General features: G+C 35.9%; 1 protein-coding gene across 1 annotated transcript in view; it reads left to right on the forward strand.

Moving 5' to 3' along the window:
• The first annotated feature begins 1,854 nt into the window (after window positions 1-1,854).
• The window catches only part of LOC103513041 (gamma-aminobutyric acid receptor subunit beta), a 68,293-nt gene continuing 48,772 nt past the window's right edge, over window positions 1,855-21,375 (forward strand). The window contains exon 1 of the mRNA XM_026826340.1: window positions 1,855-1,917. Within this exon, the coding sequence (XP_026682141.1) occupies window positions 1,876-1,917 (42 nt within the window). The 5' untranslated portion in view covers window positions 1,855-1,875. The remainder of the gene's footprint in view (window positions 1,918-21,375) is intronic.

Consider the following 21,375-nt stretch of genomic DNA (forward strand, 5'->3'; position numbering starts at 1 on the left):
CTCAGCTTATTTTATGCAGCTCCCCTCCCTCGCCATTTGCTGTCCAGCAAAATAGTTCCTATACTTATGTACAGTGGTACTAGTTTGTGATAAAGATCCTTTTTCCTTGCTAACTTATTTATGTTTCCCTTTTCTCTCATTTCTCGTTCGTCTACTATTCCCTGTTCTCCGTTCTCTCCAAGTATTGCTGTGTTATTTCGTCGATTTTATTGCTATACCAGGCCAATAAATGTTTTTTCCCGGGTAAAATTTAATCCAAAGGTCATGTTTTGGGCTAACTAAAACTACGTAGTTGGACTAGTCGTACAACCACGGAAACTCTCTCAGTTTCAGCATTGGATTGGTCCGTTCGATTTCCGTGTACTTCACAGAAAAAAAAGCTAAAAACTAAAACAAAATTTATCTTTTCTTTGTGTACAATTCTGTTTATTTTGTCTTGTTTCTTTTCCTTTGATTTTTTTTTATCAATATAATTTGTTTGTCAATAGATTTCAATTCTTTACTCACAAAAAAAAATTGTTTAAATGAATCTTTGCTCCCCTCCTTCGCCATTTGCTGTCCAGCAAAATAGTCTCTATACTTATGTACAGTGGTACTAGTTTGTGATAAAGATCCTTTTTCCTTGCTAACTTATTTATGTTTGAAATTTTCATTTCATATTAAAATTTTACATAGATCTAGGAAGTTATCAATTTATACCAGAAGACCTTATTCCATGCCTAGGTAGTCGAAATTTTACATAGATCTAGGAAGTTATCAATTTATACCAGAAGACCTTATTCCATGCCTAGGTAGTCCCAAGTTCCATTCTCGTTTTGAAGAGGACTCTATGATTTAAAATGATTTCATTAGAATCTAACTTCGTTATCTGAAGTATAACGAAGGTTTGAAACACGGAAAAAGGGAGTAAAAATCAGGAACGTTGGCAGAAAGAGAAATTGAGAAAGAAATTCGTTTTACAAAAAGAAACAAGAACGAAATTGAACACGAAAAGAAAGGTTAAGGAGAATTTCTACTGGAGAAACCTCTAAGGATTCGCCTTGATGGCACATATGGGACTTTGGGACTTCTAGTTTCAGTTTTCTTGTACACTTGTTTTTGTAGGTCACGTTCTTGGAACCCCTTCTCTTGGTATCACTCTCTTTATCTTTCTCTCCTCCTCTCTGTCTCTATTTCTGCCTCTCTTTCTCTACTGTTGTGTATGATGGTGGTTTCGAACCAGTGTATTTCGGTTTTCCAATATCCAATATTGGCTAGAGGGAATTGATTCAATCCTCATTCCTACTTACCACCAATATCACCCTCCTTCCATCTCTATATCCCTTCTCTAGCATTCCCACCCAACCTACCTACTTCCCACCCTTTCTTTCATCTCTCTTTGTCTCCATTCTCTTACCCTCCTACCCAACCGATCTATGTACCTACGTAGGTACTTATCTATTTTTTTCTTTCCCCCTTCTCTTTGTATTACTCTCTTTATCTTTCTCTCCTCCTCTCTGTCTCTATTTCTGCCTCTCTTTCTCTACCTCACCCCTTCTAGATGGGATAAGGGTACACTCAGACAAGGCTGTAGGGCATTCAGGCCAGGCTTTTTCACAAATACCCCCTAATAAGCTATGATATAAATTCAGAATAACTAAATAATAACATTTCTTATAATGGTATTAGACGTTAAAGGAAAATTGAAACAATAAATAAATAATAAAAATTAAAACCCAATAAAATTACTAATGATATAACTCATAACAAAATGTCGTTTTAACACTTTTAACCCTTGAAGGACCGCGGTTTGATCCTTGCGAAAACGTTTGGTTCGGGTAGTAAAGAGAACCTGTCTAAATTCTTTCAGGTCCACCTGTGACTGTTGGTGTCACAATGTATGTCTTGAGCATCAGTTCACTCTCAGAAGTTCAAATGGTAATCTTCGAAACCGGTTGCCCCCTTGAAATGCATCACAAGCCTGTTCAAAATCAAAAAAGATACTAAAATTTCCTATTACGCCAACAGTCGTACAAAGTTGTTCTTTCCTGTAATTGACAATAAATTGAAGAGAAAAAAATAGCTCACCCCTAAAGGGGATTTAGCTTAACATCATTCTAGGTTCTAGGATTTCTATAGGGCTCCCGTTAATTTTGAACAGGAGTGAGGTGCATTTTGTACCAAAAAGAATCATGCTATCTAGAGCTCTTTGCGTTTTTGTTCCTCTCTCCATAGACATTTACCTAGCTGAGACCCAATAGTCTAGAAATGCTGCTCAAGTTATGAGTTGTGCTCGGAAAATCCCTAGCGAGTAAAATACTAATTAATTCTACCCATTTATATTTTTTGTCCTCGATTACCTATGTTGAAATTGAAACTAGAACTTTGATCCTATAGGACCTGTGCAGTCTATAGAATTTGAATAGAAGCGTGCATGATTGTCCGTCAGAATATATTATATCTTCGGGTTTATGACTGGAATTCACGTCTACGAATCTACGCAAGTAGACAGATTTGAAAAAGTTCTAAATGTGGATGTGGTCGACAATATCTGTAGACCCGTATTATATCTTCGGGTTTATGACTGGAATTCACGTCTACGAATCTGCGCAAGTAGACAGATTTGAAAAAGTTCTAAATGTGGATGTGGTCGACCATATCTGTAGACCCGAGGCGCGAGGGTCTAAAATGGAGTTATCCACTGAAATTATGTTGCTTCGAATTTGATTAGATTAACCCACATACTGTAGACCCGAGGCGCGAGGGTCTAAAATGGAGTTATCCACTGAAATTATGTTGCTTCGAATTTGATTAGATTAACCCACATACGTACCTACCTATTTACCTGGTGAATAACAGTTTTATTTTAAACATAACACTACTTTTAAATCTAACAAAATGGGTTCGGTAATAATACTATTAATGAATAACATAATAATAACAATAAAGTAGTAACGATTATAAAAAGAAATTATTTAAAATTAGGGAAAAAAATTGTTGATAAAAATGATAACTATTAAAAACAAAGAAACCATAAACTACCTACTTTTAAATCTAACAAAATGGGTTCGATAATAATACTATTGAATAACATAATAACAACAATAAAGTAACGATTATAAAAAGAAATTATTTAAAATTAGGGAAAAAAATTGTTGATAAAAATGATAACTACCTATTAAAAACAAAGAAACCATAAAAAGAATATGCAAAACCCATAAAAAATAATGAAAGTAGGTGTTGGATAGACTCTTGGGAGAAAAAAAAAACAAGAAGGAGAAAAGATAAAAGACAGAACAAGAAACGTAATCGGCGTTCACCTTTGATCAACAGAGAGACGTACGAATTTCATATTCTCCCACTTCTGGTTCTTCCCTTTTCTCTCATTTCTCGTTCGTCTACTATTCCCTGTTCTCCGTTCTCTCCAAGTATTGCTGTGTTATTTCGTCGATTTTATTGTATCCCTGTCAAACATACATTGGTATCCGGGAGTGTCTGTACGTGAATGGCAAGCTGACAATTCTATTGTCGTTTTTTTGATAGACTCTTGGGGGAAAAGAAAAAAAAAACAAGAAGGAGAAAAGATAAAAGACAGAACAAGAAACGTAATCGGCGTTCACCTTTGATCAACAGAGAGACGTACGAAATAGTCCTTGAAAGTCCTTTAAAATACCAATAAAATTGAAAAAGAAAAAAAAAAAATGCAATTTTCAGTTTCTTTCATCCCTTTAGAACCCTCGTATATCCCACCCCGTATATTTTTTTTATTTTTACATTTTTTAATGAGAAACTGTGAATTTATTTAATTATCTTCTTGACTTGGTTTATTACGTCGTTTCCTATTCCGAGTCTGGTTGACAACTCTAGTCTCCGCTATTCTGGTCGCCATTTTTTTTTTTTTTTTTTAGACGTACGAGGGAGAAGGAGGAGAAAAATAATAAAAAACTAAATAAAATAGAAATAAAAACGAAAAGATAAAAAAAAGAAAGAAAGATGAAGAAATTAAATAAAAAGGAAGACAAGTAGGGAACCTTCCTATGATGGGAGAGAAAAATCAAAGAGAGAGAGAGAAAAAAATCACATGTACCTACTCTTTATTATATTGAGTCCTCAAACATTAAGAGGAACTGTTTATTATTCTAGTAAATTACTATACAAAGACTTAATCTCAAATGGGGTTGGAAGTAATTTTCCATATTTTTGACCAACACATGTATATTCTTTAACACTTTTTGCTCTTCTTGATCGAATTTTTTTGAAGGACTTACAAGCTTACAACTATACCAGGCCAATAAATGTTTTTTCCCGGGTAAAATTTAATCCAAAGGTCATGTTTTGGGCTAACTAAAACTAGTTGGAACCAACACATGTATATTCTTTAACACTTTTTGTTCTTCTTGATCGAATTTTTTTGAAGGGCTTACAACTATACCAGGCCAATAAATGTTTTTTCCCGGTTAAAATTTAATCCAAAGGTCATGTTTTGGGCTAACTAAAACTAGTTGGACTAGTCGTACAACCACGGAAAACTCTCAGTTTCAGCATTGGATTGGTCCGTTCGATTTCCGTGTACTTCACAGAAAAAAAAGCTAAAAACTGAAACAAAATTTATCTTTTCTTTGTGTACAATTCTGTTTATTTTGTCTTGTTTCTTTTCCTTTGATTTTTTTATCAATATAATTTGTTTGTCAATAGATTTCAATTCTTTACTCACAAAAAAAAATTGTTTAAATGAATCTTTAAAATTGAAAACCCATCTAGGTACTTTGATCTGGTAGAACACACCAGAAAACCAAAAAGCCTGCGTTATACTTAGAGTAGGTATGTTCGATTTTGCATTGGACGAAAAAAGACCAAACCTAGTCAAACCAATCCTTTTGGTCTTCTTTCCTATTCCTTTTTTCCCAAAATAATTAAAATTTCAAATACCTACTCACCATTCCTCTCCTAACCTCTTATGCATATTTTTATTTGTTTCATTATTCATTATTATTTATTTATTTTTCTACCTAAAATGAAATCTCACAACTTTTATTTCTAATTTTATTTTACGTTCAATTTGTTTATTTATTTCCCTCACAGCTCGCTGAGCTGCCACGTTCATTTGTATCTTCATTTCAACTTTTATTTTCCTGTTTGTTTCTATTACTTTTATTTTTACTGACATTGCCAGTTCAAAATATCAAACTTTCATTCAAAGCTAGGTAGGTACCCACATGAGCAAGTAGAAATACAAATCCTATGAATGCCTTGAAATTATCAGTTATGCAATGCGCTAAGCTTTAAAAATTAGTGGAGATGTCTGATTTACTAAACGCCTAGGTTTCCTTGATTTAGATATCGAGGTATAAAATGGTTTTAGTTGTTGATTTTACACATTATTCCTCATTAGTTATGCAATGCGCTAAGCTTTAAAAATTAGTGGAGATGTCTGATTTACTAAACGCCTAGGTTTCCTTGATTTAGAGATCGAGGTATAGGTAAAATGGTTTTAGTTGTTGATTTTACACATTATTCCTATTGACAATATAGAATCGATTGATTGAGAACTGACAGCTGACAGTACAAGCACACTGCCAGTTCAAAACATCAAACTTTTATTCAAAGCTAGGTAGGTAGGTACCCAAATGAGCAAGTAGAAATACAAATCCTATGAATGCCTTGAAATTATTAGTTATGCAATGCGCTAAGCTTTAAAAATTAGTGGAGATGTCTGATTTACCTTCTAAACGCCTCTAGGTTTCCTTGATTTAGATATCGAGGTATAAAATGGTTTTAGTTGTTGATTTTACACATTATTCCTATTGACAATATAGAATCGATAGTAGGAATTAGGTTTGTAATAGGTATCCTCAAGTTCAAACAAGATTTACGAACGCGATACGTACTTAGACAATTAAAACAACTAATTTGTGAAAAATGGCTCAATCTTTTATTTTTTAAAGTCAGTTTTCAATTCTCCAATGATGTGTAGGTATGTATTTCTGTTCAAGACATTTTTAAGCTGGTAGGAATTAGGTTTGTACAGTTCAAACAAGATTTACGAACGCAATACGTACTTGGACAATTAAAACAACTAATTTGTGAACAATGGCTCAATCTTCTATTTTTTAAAGTCAGTTTTCAATTCTCCAATGATGTGTAGGTATGTATTTCTGTTCAAGACATTTTTAAGCTGCGTAATGATAGTCATATGTCTGATTTACTAAACGCCTAGGTTTCCTTGATTTAGATATCGAGGTATAAAATGGTTTTAGTTGTTGATTTTACACATTATTCCTATTGACAATATAGAATCGATTGATTGAGAACTGACAGCTGACAGTACAAGTAGTTAATGATTTTGTCAAAGAAAAATCTCATTTTTACATTAGGTAATTGGGTAGGTACTCGTAGCGTAGGTCGGGAAAGAAAAAAAAAAAGAAAACTGACAACGAAAAAGAAGTTGTCAATTCGTCACTGGCAGTCAAATCAGAAAAAGATTTTATCCACCGAGCGAAAGCAGGAAATGGAATTTTCCTTTTCTGTCATGCTTTTTTCCTATCTTTACGAAGAAGATAGAAGACATTTTATTTTCTCTTCAGAGGTAAAATGTTGACTTTTTACTCTTTTGTTGAATTCGAAAGCTCAGGAAACGCAGGCTGTTCGTTAAAAAATATTGAAATATCAATTTTGTTCCTATTCATGCTCATCCCTTCTTCCCCGAGCACTTTAGAAACAATTTTCAACCTATGTAACTCCGAGTTTAAAAGCCACAATAGATATGAAATAAAGGTTGCAGAGCAAGGTAAAATCTCATTTTTACATTAGGTAATTAGGTACTCGTAGCGTAGGTCGGGAAAGAAAACTGACAACGAAAAAGAAGTTGTCAATTCGTCACTGGCAGTCAAATCAGAAAAAGATTTTATCCACCGAGCGAAAGCAGGAAATGGAATTTTCCTTTTCTGTCATGCTTTTTTCCTATCTTTACGAAGAAGATAGAAGACATTTTATTTTCTCTTCAGAGGTAAAATGTTGACTTTTTACTCTTTTGTTGAATTCGAAAGCTCAGGAAACGCAGGCTGTTCGTTAAAAAATATTGAAATATCAATTTTGTTCCTATTCATGCTCATCCCTTCTTCCCCGAGCACTTTAGAAACAATTTTCAACCTATGTAACTCCGAGTTTAAAAGCCACAATAGATATGAAATAAAGGTTGCAGAGCAAGGGAGCTTTTGAACAGATTTTATCTTCTGATTAAAGGAGTTGTAATGGTCGTATTTCAGAAAAAAATCTGGTGTGAACATCACACGACTTTCCTTATCCTATTGAATGATGCTTATTTGAGTGTTCTTTTACCCTAACTTCGCAGAGCAAGGGAGCTTTTGAACATTTTATCTTCTGATTAAAGAAGTTGTAATGGTCGTATTTCAGAAAAAAAGGAACCTAGTCGGAAATGGGGGGGGGATTAGTAGTCTAGGTATAAATAAATTAATTTTAGATGTTCAACATAAGAATTAGGTCCCTACAATCATAACTCACAATAAATAATTTTGAATAATTTGAATCAAAGCTACAAATAATAATGAGTCGTACCCATTTTACACCTAGGTAGTCGCTATAGCTGAAAACCGCCAAAAAACGGTCGAAATCTGTCCAAAAGCGGTCAAAATACCGCCAAGGGCAGTGGGGAAAAACTGGGCAGCTATAATAAAATAACTAAATTTGAGAAAAATTTCAATTTATTCGATACCTAACTTCTTTTTTCTTCAAGTTTATCCCTTGAGTCCCTTGAAAAAACAACAAGAACGGGGTGCAAAGTCCTACATACTGGACTCCACACACAGGAATTTCGTCAGAAAAGACACTCATTCAAATGTAATGTAATGTAGTATAGGCCCCTGGCCTAAAACGTGCATTCTATTTTCCTAAACGTAGGTACATAATGAATTCGTGTTACCTTTTCTAACTTAATGTTTAATGTGAAAGAATTCTAGAGTTTCATGTTTACCAATAGCTAGGTGAACGGATTCCCGCCCGCCTTGACTTACTTTTATTATTTACTTATAGGTAGAAAGAAAATGAAATAAGTAGGAAAAAAATACAAAGCTCTGACAGGTGGTAAAAAAGTTTTGCTACACTTTACAATATTTGGTAAGATACAATTGGCAGCCAGCGGCGCCGGCGATAGCGAGTTGAATCCATCAGTTCCAGATGGATCACTGAAGTTAAACAACGTTGGGTTTGGTTACTATCCGAATGGGTGACTGGCCAGACAATCGCGTGTTGCTTTCCCGGCGCCACTCAGGCTGGGTGAGGTTCATGTGAGGAGGCGGATAGCTGGTCGCCAAATGGCAAAACTACTGCCACTGAAGCTTAGCAGACAGGGACTTCAACCCCTTTTAAAAAGTCTTTTTTCTCATTACTATTTTATAGCTGAAATTCTCTGAACACCCGTTCCTCCAAGACTGCAAACTCTGAAGTCGGATGTTACGATAATACATGGAACTATGATTGTAAAACATTTGTTAAAAAATATAGGTTACTGCATTTGAATAAGAAAAAAAAAAAAAAAAATCACGCGATAAGAAAAAAAGAAACTTAAATAGAAAAAAAGGCAAGAGGTCATTCATATATGATGCAAGTTTTTGCTGCTGCAATTTCTTTTTCTGCTGTCACATTTGAAGTTGCAATAATTTGCACGAAAAGATTTTTGATTACGCAAATCCCACGTCAGAGAGACCAATAAATCCAGCAAACAATTGTAATTAGTGTAGCCACTAGGTGAGATTAATTTATTTTCTATGCAAATCCCCATTACAAATGAAATATCGCAAGTAGGTAACTCTTATACTAATGCACTTAGGTAGGCACACTGCCAGTTCAAAACATCAAACTTTTATTCAAAGCTAGGTAGGTAGGTACCCAAATGAGCAAGTAGAAATACAAATCCTATGAATGCCTTGAAATTATTAGTTATGCAATGCGCTAAGCTTTAAAAATTAGTGGATATGTCTGATTTACTAAACGCCTAGGTTTCCTTGATTTAGATATCGAGGTATAAAATGGTTTTAGTTGTTGATTTTACACATTATTCCTATTGACAATATAGAATCGATTGATTGAGAACTGACAGTACAAGTAGTTTTACGTGTATTTTTCCTTCATTATTCTTTTTTCAAAATACGAAATCGAAATGATCTTTTGTCCTAAAACCCATATTACTGTCAAAAGATTGTTTTCTTCTCTAACGTACTTACGGACTGGTACAATTTCTTCAATGCCTATGCGTGTGGATGTGTGTGCTCAAGTTTTTCATTTTCATTTTCTGTAAAAGACATTTCTTTTTTGTCCCCCAGTAATTTTTCATTTCTGGAATTTATTCAATTCATGTTAAAAATATTTGAACATTTAATTTTTTTATTCCATTAATTTATCGTTTTATTTTTTTCATTTCTTTTCATTTTCGATTATTTTAGTTTAAAAAGATTTTCTATTTTCATTCCTATTCACGTCCGATTTCCTCTCCCACTTTTTCATAAGGACCCTCTTTCCATAACTCAAAAACCCATCATTATTGTCATACTCCTTACTAAAAACCAGCTTGTTACCTCGCCCCTGGAGTGTCAGGACTCAAATGCCCCTCCACTATCCGAGCCTGTCCCACTTAAAAATCTTCAACAGCTTCGTGATCCGTATCGGACATGTTGATTAGGTATTGTATAAACATTTCACAAGTACATTGTAGAGGTGGCATTAGATAGGGGATGTATTAGGAGAACAGAAGGAAGTACTTAGAAAGGAGGTAGAAAAGGCAACGTAAGAGGCAAAGAGGAAGGACTCCTTAAGGAAGGAAGGAGAGTCTTAATGACGCCGATCATTACTTAAGTATTTTTTTCCCAACGGTTTTTTTTTACACGTCATCTAATTTATTAAAACCAATATACCTATTTTTCAAATAACTAAACAGAAAATTAACCTGTACATAAATGTAGATTATTTCAGACATTTGTTTCAGATTGTGGGAACAATTCCCCGAATCGTCAAATATCTATAACTCAGACTCAGTCCTCCATAAGTCGTTATTTTTCACCACCTTTACAACTTTTTTTGGAATATTCAATTCCCCCAAACGGTTTACATTTTTCTGCTTTCACGTGTTTTACTAATTGCTGCACAAAATGGGGCTTCCTAAAACACTAAATGTTTGGCAAGACACTGAGCTTCAATCACGTCTGGTCGTCTGGCAATGATAGCAGACCAAACTTGACTACAAAAGTACACGTGATTTTGTGCACATTGCATACTTTTAATAATAATCAGGCGTTCATACAATTTGATTCATCAGTGAATTTGACACATCCACTAATGTGAAACTGTGAGTTGAATATTCCTTACTTGTTTATCTACTAACCCTTTCAGATGCTGCAGTCTGCGGAGAATCGTCATTTTAACCCCTCGATACCCCGTGTCTTCTTTTGTGTTACCCGAATTTTTCACCGATATTTTTCTATTCAAATTTAAATTTCCAGGCCCCCCCGTAGAAGTTGGCGTTACCATGTATGTGTTGAGTATCAGCTTTCATTTTAACCCCTTGATACCCCGTGTCTTCTTTTGTGTTACCCGAATTTTTTTCACCGATATTTTTCTATTCAAATTTAAATTTCCAGGCCCCCCCGTAGAAGTTGGCGTTACCATGTATGTGTTGAGTATCAGCTCAGTATCTGAAGTACTAATGGTACACACCTTTTCATTTTCTTTTACGTGTATTTTTCCTTCATTACCTATTCTTTTTTCAAAATACGAAATCGAAATGATCTTTTGTCCTAAAACCCATATTACTGTCAAAAGATTGTTTTCTTCTCTAACGTACTTCTTTTTTCAAAATACGAAATCGAAATGATCTTTTGTCCTAAAACCCATATTACTGTCAAAAGATTGTTTTCTTCTCTAACGTACTTACGGACTGGTACAATTTCTTCAATGCCTATGCGTGTGGATGTGTGTGCTCAAGTTTTTCATTTTCATTTTCTGTAAAAGACATTTCTTTTTTGTCCCCCAGTAATTTTTCATTTCTGGAATTTATTCAATTCATGTTAAAAATATTTGAACATTTAATTTTTTTTTATTCCATTAATTTATTGTTTTATTTTTTTCATTTCTTTTCATTTTCGATTATTTTAGTTTAAAAAGATTTTCTATTTTAATTCCTATTCACGTCCGATTTCCTCTCCCAGTTTTTCATAAGAGGGTCCTTTCCATAACTCAAAACCCATCATTATTGTCATACTCCTTACTAAAAACCAGCTTGTTACCTCGCCCCTGGAGTGTCAGGACTCAAATGCCCCTCCACTATCCGAGCCTGTCCCACTTAAAAATCTTCAACAGCTTCCATTCCTATTCACGTCCGATTTCCTCTCCCAGTTTTTCATAAGGACCCTCTTTCCATAACTCAAAAACCCATCATTATTGTCATACTCCTTACTAAAAATCAGCTTGTTACCTCGCCCCTGGAGTGTCAGGACTCAAATGCCCCTCCACTATCCGAGCCTGTCCCACTTAAAAATCTTCAACAGCTTCGTGATCCGTATCGGACATGTTGATTAGGTATTGTATAAACATTTCACAAGTACATTGTAGAGGTGGCATTAGATAGGGGATGTATTAGGAGAACAGAAGGAAGTACTTAGAAAGGAGGTAGAAAAGGCAACGTAGTAAGAGGCGAAGAGGAAGGACTCCTTAAGGAAGGAAGGAGAGTCTTAATGACGCCGATCATTACTTAAGTATTTTTTTCCCAACGGTTTTTTTTTACACTTCATGTATTCTTATATCTTTTCAACCTCGAGTTTTTTTTTATATTTTTAATCTATTCCATCTTCTCGCTTTTGTTTTCTTTCATTATCTTCTCAATGACGTCATTAAGTGACAGACTCTTCGTCTCTTAGACAGCGGACAGCTTTAGAAAGCTCGGTGGCTGTGGAATCTCTGTGGATGTGTACCTAACTTTCCTTTCATGGAAATATTTTAAATATATCCATGGGAGGGAAGCTAATATTTAGCATTGCAAGTAATCAAAAGTAAAAAGATGAGTGTTTCACAGCCGTTTTTATTTCGTAGCAATGAAACAACTGCTACGTTAGACTCGTGTGGTATGTGTCGTAAATCATGCCCATCCCGTGGAATGTTCCCCATCGTCAGCTGGGCAATAGAACACCAGAAAGTAACTCGTTGAAATATTTGCAAATATGTATGTATTTGAATCGAAATATTTGAGATACCCAGATTAGGATTCGAACCCACACTCCAGGATTACCAGGCAAGCGCCCTAATCAGTATGCTACAGGAGCAATATTTGGGGGGAGGGGAAATTTCGGACCAAAATTCTACCCCCAAAAAAAGGGGGGGAAGAGAGGAGGAAACGACGGAATTAATTTCGAGTGCACCCATTTCAAAATTCATAGCTACATTACTTCCTACTTTGCTTTCCTTTCATGGAAATATTAAGGAGCGCGGTAGCGCTCCGCCCCGCCAAGTCAAGAAAGTTTGACCGCTTTTAAATATATCCATGGGAGGGAAGTTAATATTTAGCATTGCAAGTAATCAAAAGTAAAAAGATGAGTGTTTCACAGCCGTTTTTATTTCGTAGCAATGAAACAACTGCTACGTTAGACTCGTGTGGTCTGTGTCGTATCATGCCCATCCCGTGGAATGTTCCTCATCGTCAGATGGGCAATAGAACACCAGAAAATAACTCGTTGAAATATTTGCAAATATGTATGTATTTGAATCGAAATATTTGAGATACCTAGATTAGGATTCGAACCCACACTCCAGGATTACCAGGCAAGCGCCCTAATCAGTATGCTACAGGAGCAATAGGTATTTGGGGGAGGGGAAATTTCGGACCGAAATTCTACCCCCAAAAAAAGGGGGGAAGAGAGGAGGAAACGACGGAATTAATTTCGAGTGCACCCATTTCAAAATTCATAGCTACATTACTTCCTACTTTGTAACTCGTTGAAATATTTGCAAATATGTATTATGTATTTGAATCGAAATATTTGAGATACCTAGATTAGGATTCGAACCCACACTCCATGATTACCAGGCAAGCGCCCTAATTAGTATGCTACAGGAGCAATATTTGGGGGGAGGGGAAATTTCGGACCAAAATTCTACCCCCTTTCCATTTTGCTGATCTTTGTAGCCCGTGTCCAAGTAACGTACTGTTCCTTTCAGGTCCTCCAGTAACTGTGGGCGTTACGATGTATGTGCTGAGTAAGGAAAGAAAAACTAAATACCTAATTGAAAATTTTGAGGAATTTTGAGCTCCGTGAATCTTACATTAATTATTGGTAGGTGCATCAGAAGAAGAAGCAGCGTTGATGTCAAGTCTTTTGAATCAAAATAATAAAATATTCAATGGGTTTCTTTATTGCTAAAGTGTTTGATTTCACATAGGACTAAAATTGAAACCCCATCTAGGTACTTTGATCTGGTAGAACACACCAGAAAACCAAAAAGCCTGCGTTATACTTAGAGTAGGTATGTTCGATTTTGCATTTTTTCTCTAATGTATGTAAAAGAAAAATTAGATGTACGTACGTTATTATTTCTTTACGTAAACATTACTCTACCTTTTGATTTTTTTATGAAATCTTGAACTAAAAAATCTAGTAGCTCTTAGGTTTGATAGAGGAACTTATAAATATTTTTTAACCATATTTTTGTTAATTGCTATTAAATATTTCCATTGAATTCCGTCAGTACTAATCCCGTAGCAGTAGACATGAGTCGTACCCATTTTATCCTGTTTCAGAATTTCAACACTAAAGTTGACAACCGTTTAACTACAATAATATTTTTAAATGATGTAAAAAATTCTATTTATTATTTAAAAATAAATGATAATCTGTAAAAATCAAAACAAATTACCAAACAAACATAGACCTTAATAAAATTAAAAAATAACTACATACCTAGATATAGCTTACTAACAAAATGTTTAGGTACCAAGTAAATCATGTCTAATAAACAGCAGAAAAAAATTAACAATGGGGAAAACATGGGCAGCTTTAATAAAATAACTACATTTGAGAAAATTTTCAATTTATAGATACCTACCTATCTTCCTTTTTCTTCAAGTTCATCCCTTGAGTCCCTTGAAAAAACAACAAGAACGGGGTGCAAAGTCCTACATACTGGACTTCACACTCAGGAATTTCGTCAGAAAAGACACTCATTCAAATGTAATGTAATGTAGTAATGTAGTAGGCCACTGGCCTAAAACTTGCATTCTATTTTCCGAAACGTAGGTACATAATGAATTCGTGTTACCTTTTCTAACTTAATGTTTAATGTGAAAGAATTCTAGAGTTTCATGTTTACCAATAGCTAGGTAAACGGATTCCCGCCCGCCTTGACTTACTTTTATTATTTACTTATAGGTAGAAAGAAAATGAAATAAGTAGGAAAAAAATACAAAGCTCTGACAGGTGGTAAAAAAGTTTTGCTACACTTTACAATATTTGGTAAAATACAATCACCTGGTATAACTGTACACATTCAGAACCAAACTAAACCAAACGTTATGGGACCAAGTACCAACTGACCAACAGGATATGTACACTTTGGTGGGATTGGAAATTTTGGAAACTAGCAAAAATGAAATACTCATTTTTGGTTTGCCTTATCCAGAAATGATTTGAAATATATTAACACGGTCTCTGCTCAAAGGGTTGAGCCAAATTTGGTCCGAATGTGTCCACCACATACCAGTGAAAACATTTTATTTACTTTTCCAAATAACAGAAAACAAACCAAAATACTTTTGTTCAAAGAAAAATAAGTCCCATCAACAAATTTGGAACTGAATGCATACAGAGAAATTAAAAAGACAAACAATGGTATTATATGAAAAATGTACAGAATCATTCGAAAGGGATTTGATGATTCAAACCTTCGCCATCTTGAAGTTCGGAATGACTTTCTCAAGTATTGGGTTTTAGGAAAAGTCATTTCGAAGTGTCTTTTCTTTTAACCTTTTGACTATCATTACGCAGCTTATTTCAAATCATTTCTGGATAAGGCAAACCAAAAATGAGTATTTCATTTTTGCTAGTTTCCAAAATTTCCAAACCCACCAAAGTGTACATATCCTGTTGGTCAGTTGGTACTTGGTCCCATAACGTTTGGTTTAGTTTGGTTCTGAATGTGTACAGTTATACCAGGTGAAGAACACTTGCTACCGGATTTCCTATGGTCACTAAAGAACGTGAAACCAGAGATTGAAATGTTGTCGCTATGTTGTTTATATTATCTTTTTTTCATTCCAACTCGATCAAATGAGACTTCGATAAAGTTAAAACTGAGGTCAATTACCATCACCACTATAGTGGTTAAGCTAATCAATTTTGCAATAAAAAATCGGAACCTCGAGAATTTTACGAAAAAATCAGCTGAGAAATTTGGTCCTTTATTTCTAACTTTATCGTCCGATCTCAGTTTTCAAGATTGGTACTGTCGTTCTTGTCAGTCAATTTTAGACTTTCAAGTCCGAAAAGAGAGGAGAAGGCAACTATTGCATTGATGATAGCTACATTATTTTTTCCTATATATTCATGATAAATTTTAGACTTTCAAGTCCGAAAAGAGAGGAGAAGGCAACTATTGCATTGATGATAGCTACATTATTTTTTCCTATATATTCATGATCCAAACCGAGCTCAAAAAATTGACTGAAAACGTACCAGTCTTGTTTTGAGACAAACCACAAATACACCCTGTTTCCACATTTCAAATTTTGATACCGTGTATTCTTGCTTACTACTATCTCCTCTATTATGTTGCTATCTGCAATTTTTTAAAAAATAAACAAACACCATGTTTCAATCCAACATTCCAAAAACTAAATTATCCAAAAATCATTTTTTGTTTAAAAAAGAAAAAAAAATATATAAAATAAATTGCCTTTTTAAAAATAACACTTTTTTTTACCACAACCGTATCAAAATAAATTATGATTAATTAATCCAAACGCTTTGTTTTTAAATCCCCCTGCATGAGGCCTGAGTATGTTGCACGCAGTACACATATATATTTTTTCGTTCCGCCATGTGTTGTATTTTCCTAGTAGCTTTGTATAAAATTTGTATCAGATTGTGCTTCGTATTTTGTAAATAAGTTTCGTGATGCATGGTATTACAATAATTGACATCCAATTTTTCGTTCCGCCATGTGTTGTCTTTTCCAAATAGCTTTGTATAAAATTTGTATCAGATTGTGCTTCGTATTTTGTAAATAAGTTTCGTGATGCATGGTATTACAATAATTGACATCCAAAGCCAGACAATCGCGTGTTGCTTTCCCGGGGCCACTCAGGCTGGGTGAGGTTCATGTGAGGAGGCGGATAGCTGGTCGCCAAATGGCAAAACCCCTGTCACTAAAGAAGCTTAGAGTTATATAGGGACTTCAACCCCTTTTAAAAAATCTTTTGCTCATTATAGCTGAAATTCTCTGAACACCCGTTCCTCCAAGACTGCAAACTCTGAAGTCGGATGTTACGATATTACATGGAACTATGATTGTAAAACATTTGTTAAAAAATATAGGTTACTGCATTTGAATAAGAAAAAAAATCACGCGATAAGAAAAAAAGAAAAACTTAAATAGAAAAAAAGGCAAGAGGTCATTCATATATGATGCAAGTTTTTGCTGCTGTATTTTCTTTTTCTGCTGTCACATTTATTTTGAAGTTGCAATAATTTGCACGAAAAGATTTTTGATTACGCAAATCTCACGTCAGAGAGACCAATAAATCCAGCAAAGAATTGTAATTAGTGTAGCCACTAGGTGAGATTAATTTATTTTCTATGCAAATCCCCATTACAAATGAAATATCGCAAGTAGGTAACTCATTTCTTTTTCTGCTGTCACATTTGAAGTTGCAATAATTTGCACGAAAAGATTTTTGATTACGCAAATCCCACGTCAGAGAGACCAATAAATCCAGCAAACAATTATAATTAGTGTAGCAACTAGGTGAGATTAATTTATTTTCTATGCAAATCCCCATTACAAATGAAATATCGCAAGTAGGTAACTCTTCCTACTTTCCTCTCCTTTCCTCGGCATAAATTTAATTTACCTAGTTAGTTGAAAAATTTGAATTTTAAATTTTATCATTTTTCTTGCGCTAATTTTGTTATGAAATGAAATCCATTACACTCGAACGATTTCGTTTTCTTTTCCACCGAAAAAAAGGAAAGAAAAACTAAATACCTAATTGAAATTTTTGAGGAATTTTGAGCTCCGTGAATCTTAGATTAATTATTGGTAGGTGCATCAGAAGAAGAAGCAGCGTTGATATCAAGTCTTTTGAATCAAAATAATAAAATATTCAATGGGTTTCTTTATTGCTAAAGTGTTTGATTTCACATAGGACTAAAATTGAAAAGGATTCCCCCAGTTGGACACAATCTTGAACCCGATATACTTGATCTCATCAAATCTCGGTATGACAAATTTCTGCGCCGCTTTCCCCCGGTTCTCATATTGGAACTGTCCCAGATGCACCTGGACTTTCTCCTTAGGGTCCTTGATGCCGTAGATGATGAAATCTTTCGGCGCCGTGTCACACTCTTCCCTGTTATGCACCAGGGTGACAGCTTGCACCACGATAGGCCGGGAAAGGTGTATGATGAAGGTCCCTGTATGCCCTTGCATGGCGAAACACTCCTCGTTGTCCTTGAGTATTGTGTCTGGAGCCATCTTGTCTACACTAGGCAGCCTGAGCAGGTCTGAAGGGACAAACGATTCCTTGTTCAAGTATGCGTAGGTGTCATGCAGCTCAATGTAAGCCCCGTGCTCATCACTCGCATAATCTGCCTTGCTGTACTCCGGACTTCTCTTCGTTTGAGCCGTGTGCTGTTCCGGCAGCACTTTCTCGTCACAAATCTTGCACGACTCTGCGTCGCTCTTCATTCGTAACATGAGGAAGCACGCGCCCCCCAGTATACACAGGAATATGGCAAGGTATATCGAGGACGTGAGGAATTTCCCACCGGCAGCGTCAGAGTTCCATTTGTCAGAGGGGCGAGAGGGGGGTATGGAATAGCGGGTAGGATCAGGAGATGATTGGACACGCCCAACATGAGGAAGCACGCGCCCCCCAGTATACACAGGAATATGGCAAGGTATATGGAGCAAGTGAGGAATTTTACACCGGCAGCGTCAGAGTTCCATTTGTCAGAGGGGCGAGAGGGGGGTATGGAATAGCGGGTAGGATCAGGAGATGATTGGACACGCCCACCTCTACGTCTTGAACCACAGGAAGACCAAGAGCAAGGTGTTTTGGGTCGGTAATGTGAAGAGATAGAGGAGCCACTGGATGGACTCCGTGGAGAGAGACAGCTGGCAACGTCGGGATCCCCTGGAACATCCGCAGTGTCTGTGCTTTGCTGATCGGTCGTATTGTCTTGAACCACAGGAAGACCAAGAGCAAGGTGTTTTGGGTCGGTAATGTGAAGAGATAGAGGAGCCCCTGGATGGACTCCGTGGAGAGAGACAGCTGGCAACGTCGGGATCCCCTGGAACATCCGCAGTGTCTGTGCTTTGCTGATCGGTCGTATTGGCAACAGTGGTGTAAGGACAACGGATTCTGAGTGGCTCATTGGGACGTATTTTGATTGACTCTTTCGGACGCATAAGGTGCTTCTTGCAGGCTACTTCGGTACTATTCATTATATTCATCTGGTGATCTATCTAGTCCAAATTCTAATAAAAATCATTGATTTACTTATTATTTATTTATCCAGGGGTTTTACATACAATTTTGTCGAAACGAACCTGTACGTTCAATTTTGTGGACAATTGCAATCACCTAACATTTTATTTGAATTATTTTTTCTAAACGAGAAGCAACTAAAAATTTTGGTCAGTATTTTTCATGGAGATGGTAAATGGAAAGTGGGTACATACATTGACTTCTTCTTTTCATAATATTTCTTACTGAGTTTAAAAAAAAGAAACTCAAGTTCAGTAAAAGGCCTAAGGAGGTTGATACAAAAATGTTATAGGTAAATCCGATTGAGAGGAATCACAATGAAATGATCAAAAAAGGGTACAATTTGCAGCTAACACATTCTTTCCATAGAGTGACCAAAATGCTTGCCCAATATAAAATCAAGAAGGGGGAAATATCAAATTGCCCCTTATTTATGTAAAGCAAAGCACCTAAATACCCAATTACCCACTGTAGGTGTTTAAGGACTCCTCAAATTTGATTTACATACAGAGATGTGTTCCTGAAATTTATCAAACTCGTACCTTGGGGCTACGATTTATTCAAATTGAACACAATTTTTCAAATCCCTTGAAAAAAAAAATATTTTTTTATTTAATAATAAGAATAAAATGGATGGGGGAGGATGGGAGAGAGAGAGATGGAGGGAGCAAGAAAATGAAAATAATGAAATACAATGACATCTCACAGAAGAAGTAGGTATTTGAAAAAAAAAAAAAAAATGCGTAAAACTAAAAAACTCTTATCTTTTGCTTGGGCCACTTTCAAAAGCTCCCTCTTTGTGTGGCATGTGCGAAGCTTGGAGAGCTATAATGGAAATCTATACACTTATACAGAGTGGCCCGAAAGCTAACGAGTCAAACTTGGGTGATTTCTTGTTCCTTGAGTTAAAATGAGATTTTTCTATGAATGCTATAGAAGTTCTCAGTTGGACCTTTGAAAAAATGGAGGAATTATTGTCAATATTTCCACAAAACGCCACGGCCATCATTTTATACTCTTTTTCGTGGTAGGTTTTCAGAAAAGTTGTACTTTTTCAGGGAAGGCCGTTAAGGAGGGGGATCCTTGTTCGGCAATAACTCGCTACAATGAATGGAACAAATGGACAGCATTAACCAGAAAAGAACCATCCATAAGGGGAATTGAATTTTTCTGCTTAATGTTGTCCAATTAACGTTAATTTACGTACGAGACCAATTTAAACAAGGTACAAGGTCTTATGTTTTGTAATGTACTTGGGTAGGTAATCTCTGTATCATTTTCCACTCTAAAATATGAGACCCTGTTTAGATTACGGAAGGGGACTTTCCAGTCTCGCGCGGTATGCGGATACCAACCACGCACGAAGTTGCTTAGCTTCAGCAATACATCGGGATGATAATAAAAATAAATATAGCCAGCCTAGTTAGCTTAGTTGATAGTGCGTCTGCCTTGTAAGCGCTAGGCCGCGGGTTCGATTCCCGCCCGGGGCAGTGCGGGTGGCTTTCCTTATTCAACGAACGAAGCGAGCTCCCAGTTTTGAACTCGACGATTTTTCGTTCCGATTGTAATCTTGTTCGGCAATAACTCGCTACAATGAATGGAACGAATGGGCAGCATTAACCAGAAAAGAACCATCCATAAGGGGAATTGAATTTTTCTGCTTAATTTTGTCCAATTAACGTTAATTTACCTACGAGACCAATTCAAACAAGGTACAAGGTCTTATGTTTTGTAATGTACTTGGGTAGGTAATCTCTGTATCATTTTCCACTCTAAAATATGAGACCCTGTTTTTTGTGTGGCATGTGCGAAGCTTGGAGAGCTATAATGGAAATCTATACACTTATACAGGGTGGCCCGAAAGCTAACGAGTCAAACTTGAGTGATTCCTTGTTCCTTGAGTTAAAATGAGATTTTTCTATGAATGCTATAGAAGTTCTCAGTTGGACCTTTGAAAAAATGGAGGAATTATTGTCAATATTTCCACAAAACGCCACGGCCATCATTTTATACTCTTTTTCGTGGTAGGTTTTCAGAAAAGTTGTACTTTTTCAGGGAAGGCCGTTAAGGAGGGGGATAAAATTCCCTTTTTTTTCAATAACTCCCCTCCCTCTGAAAAATCCTTTTTTTTTTTGTCTAAATTGCAACTTTTTTTTCATTAATTTTTCGAGGCACAAATCAGAAACCCTTTCGCTCAAATCCATCATATTCAAAGCATTTGCGAACCCCTGTTTATAAAATAAGAGTCTTATTAAAACCCAATAGGTACATCACTGAGCCCTATCTTATTAAAACACCCAATAAATCGTCCCCTTAGTTTGGTACTTTTGGGTCACCCTGTACGCACGAGCTACATACATTGGAAAGCTAGTTTTAATCCTTGGCTGCCTTCCAGGAGCGCAGTGCGGGTGGCTTTCCTTAAAGTCTTATTAAAACCCAATAGGTACATCACTGAGCCCTATCTTATTGAAACACCCAATAAATCGTCCCCTTAGTTTGGTACTTTTGGGCCACCCTGTACGCACGAGCTACATACATTGGAAAGCTAGTTTTAATCCTTGGCTGCCTTCCAGGAGCGCAGTGCGGGTGGCTTTCCTTATTCAACGAACGAAGCGAGCTCCCAGTTTTGAACT

The sequence above is a fragment of the Diaphorina citri genome, unplaced genomic scaffold (assembly GCF_000475195.1).
Source record: "Diaphorina citri unplaced genomic scaffold, Diaci psyllid genome assembly version 1.1 scaffold916, whole genome shotgun sequence".
Lineage (NCBI taxonomy): Eukaryota > Metazoa > Arthropoda > Insecta > Hemiptera > Psyllidae > Diaphorina > Diaphorina citri.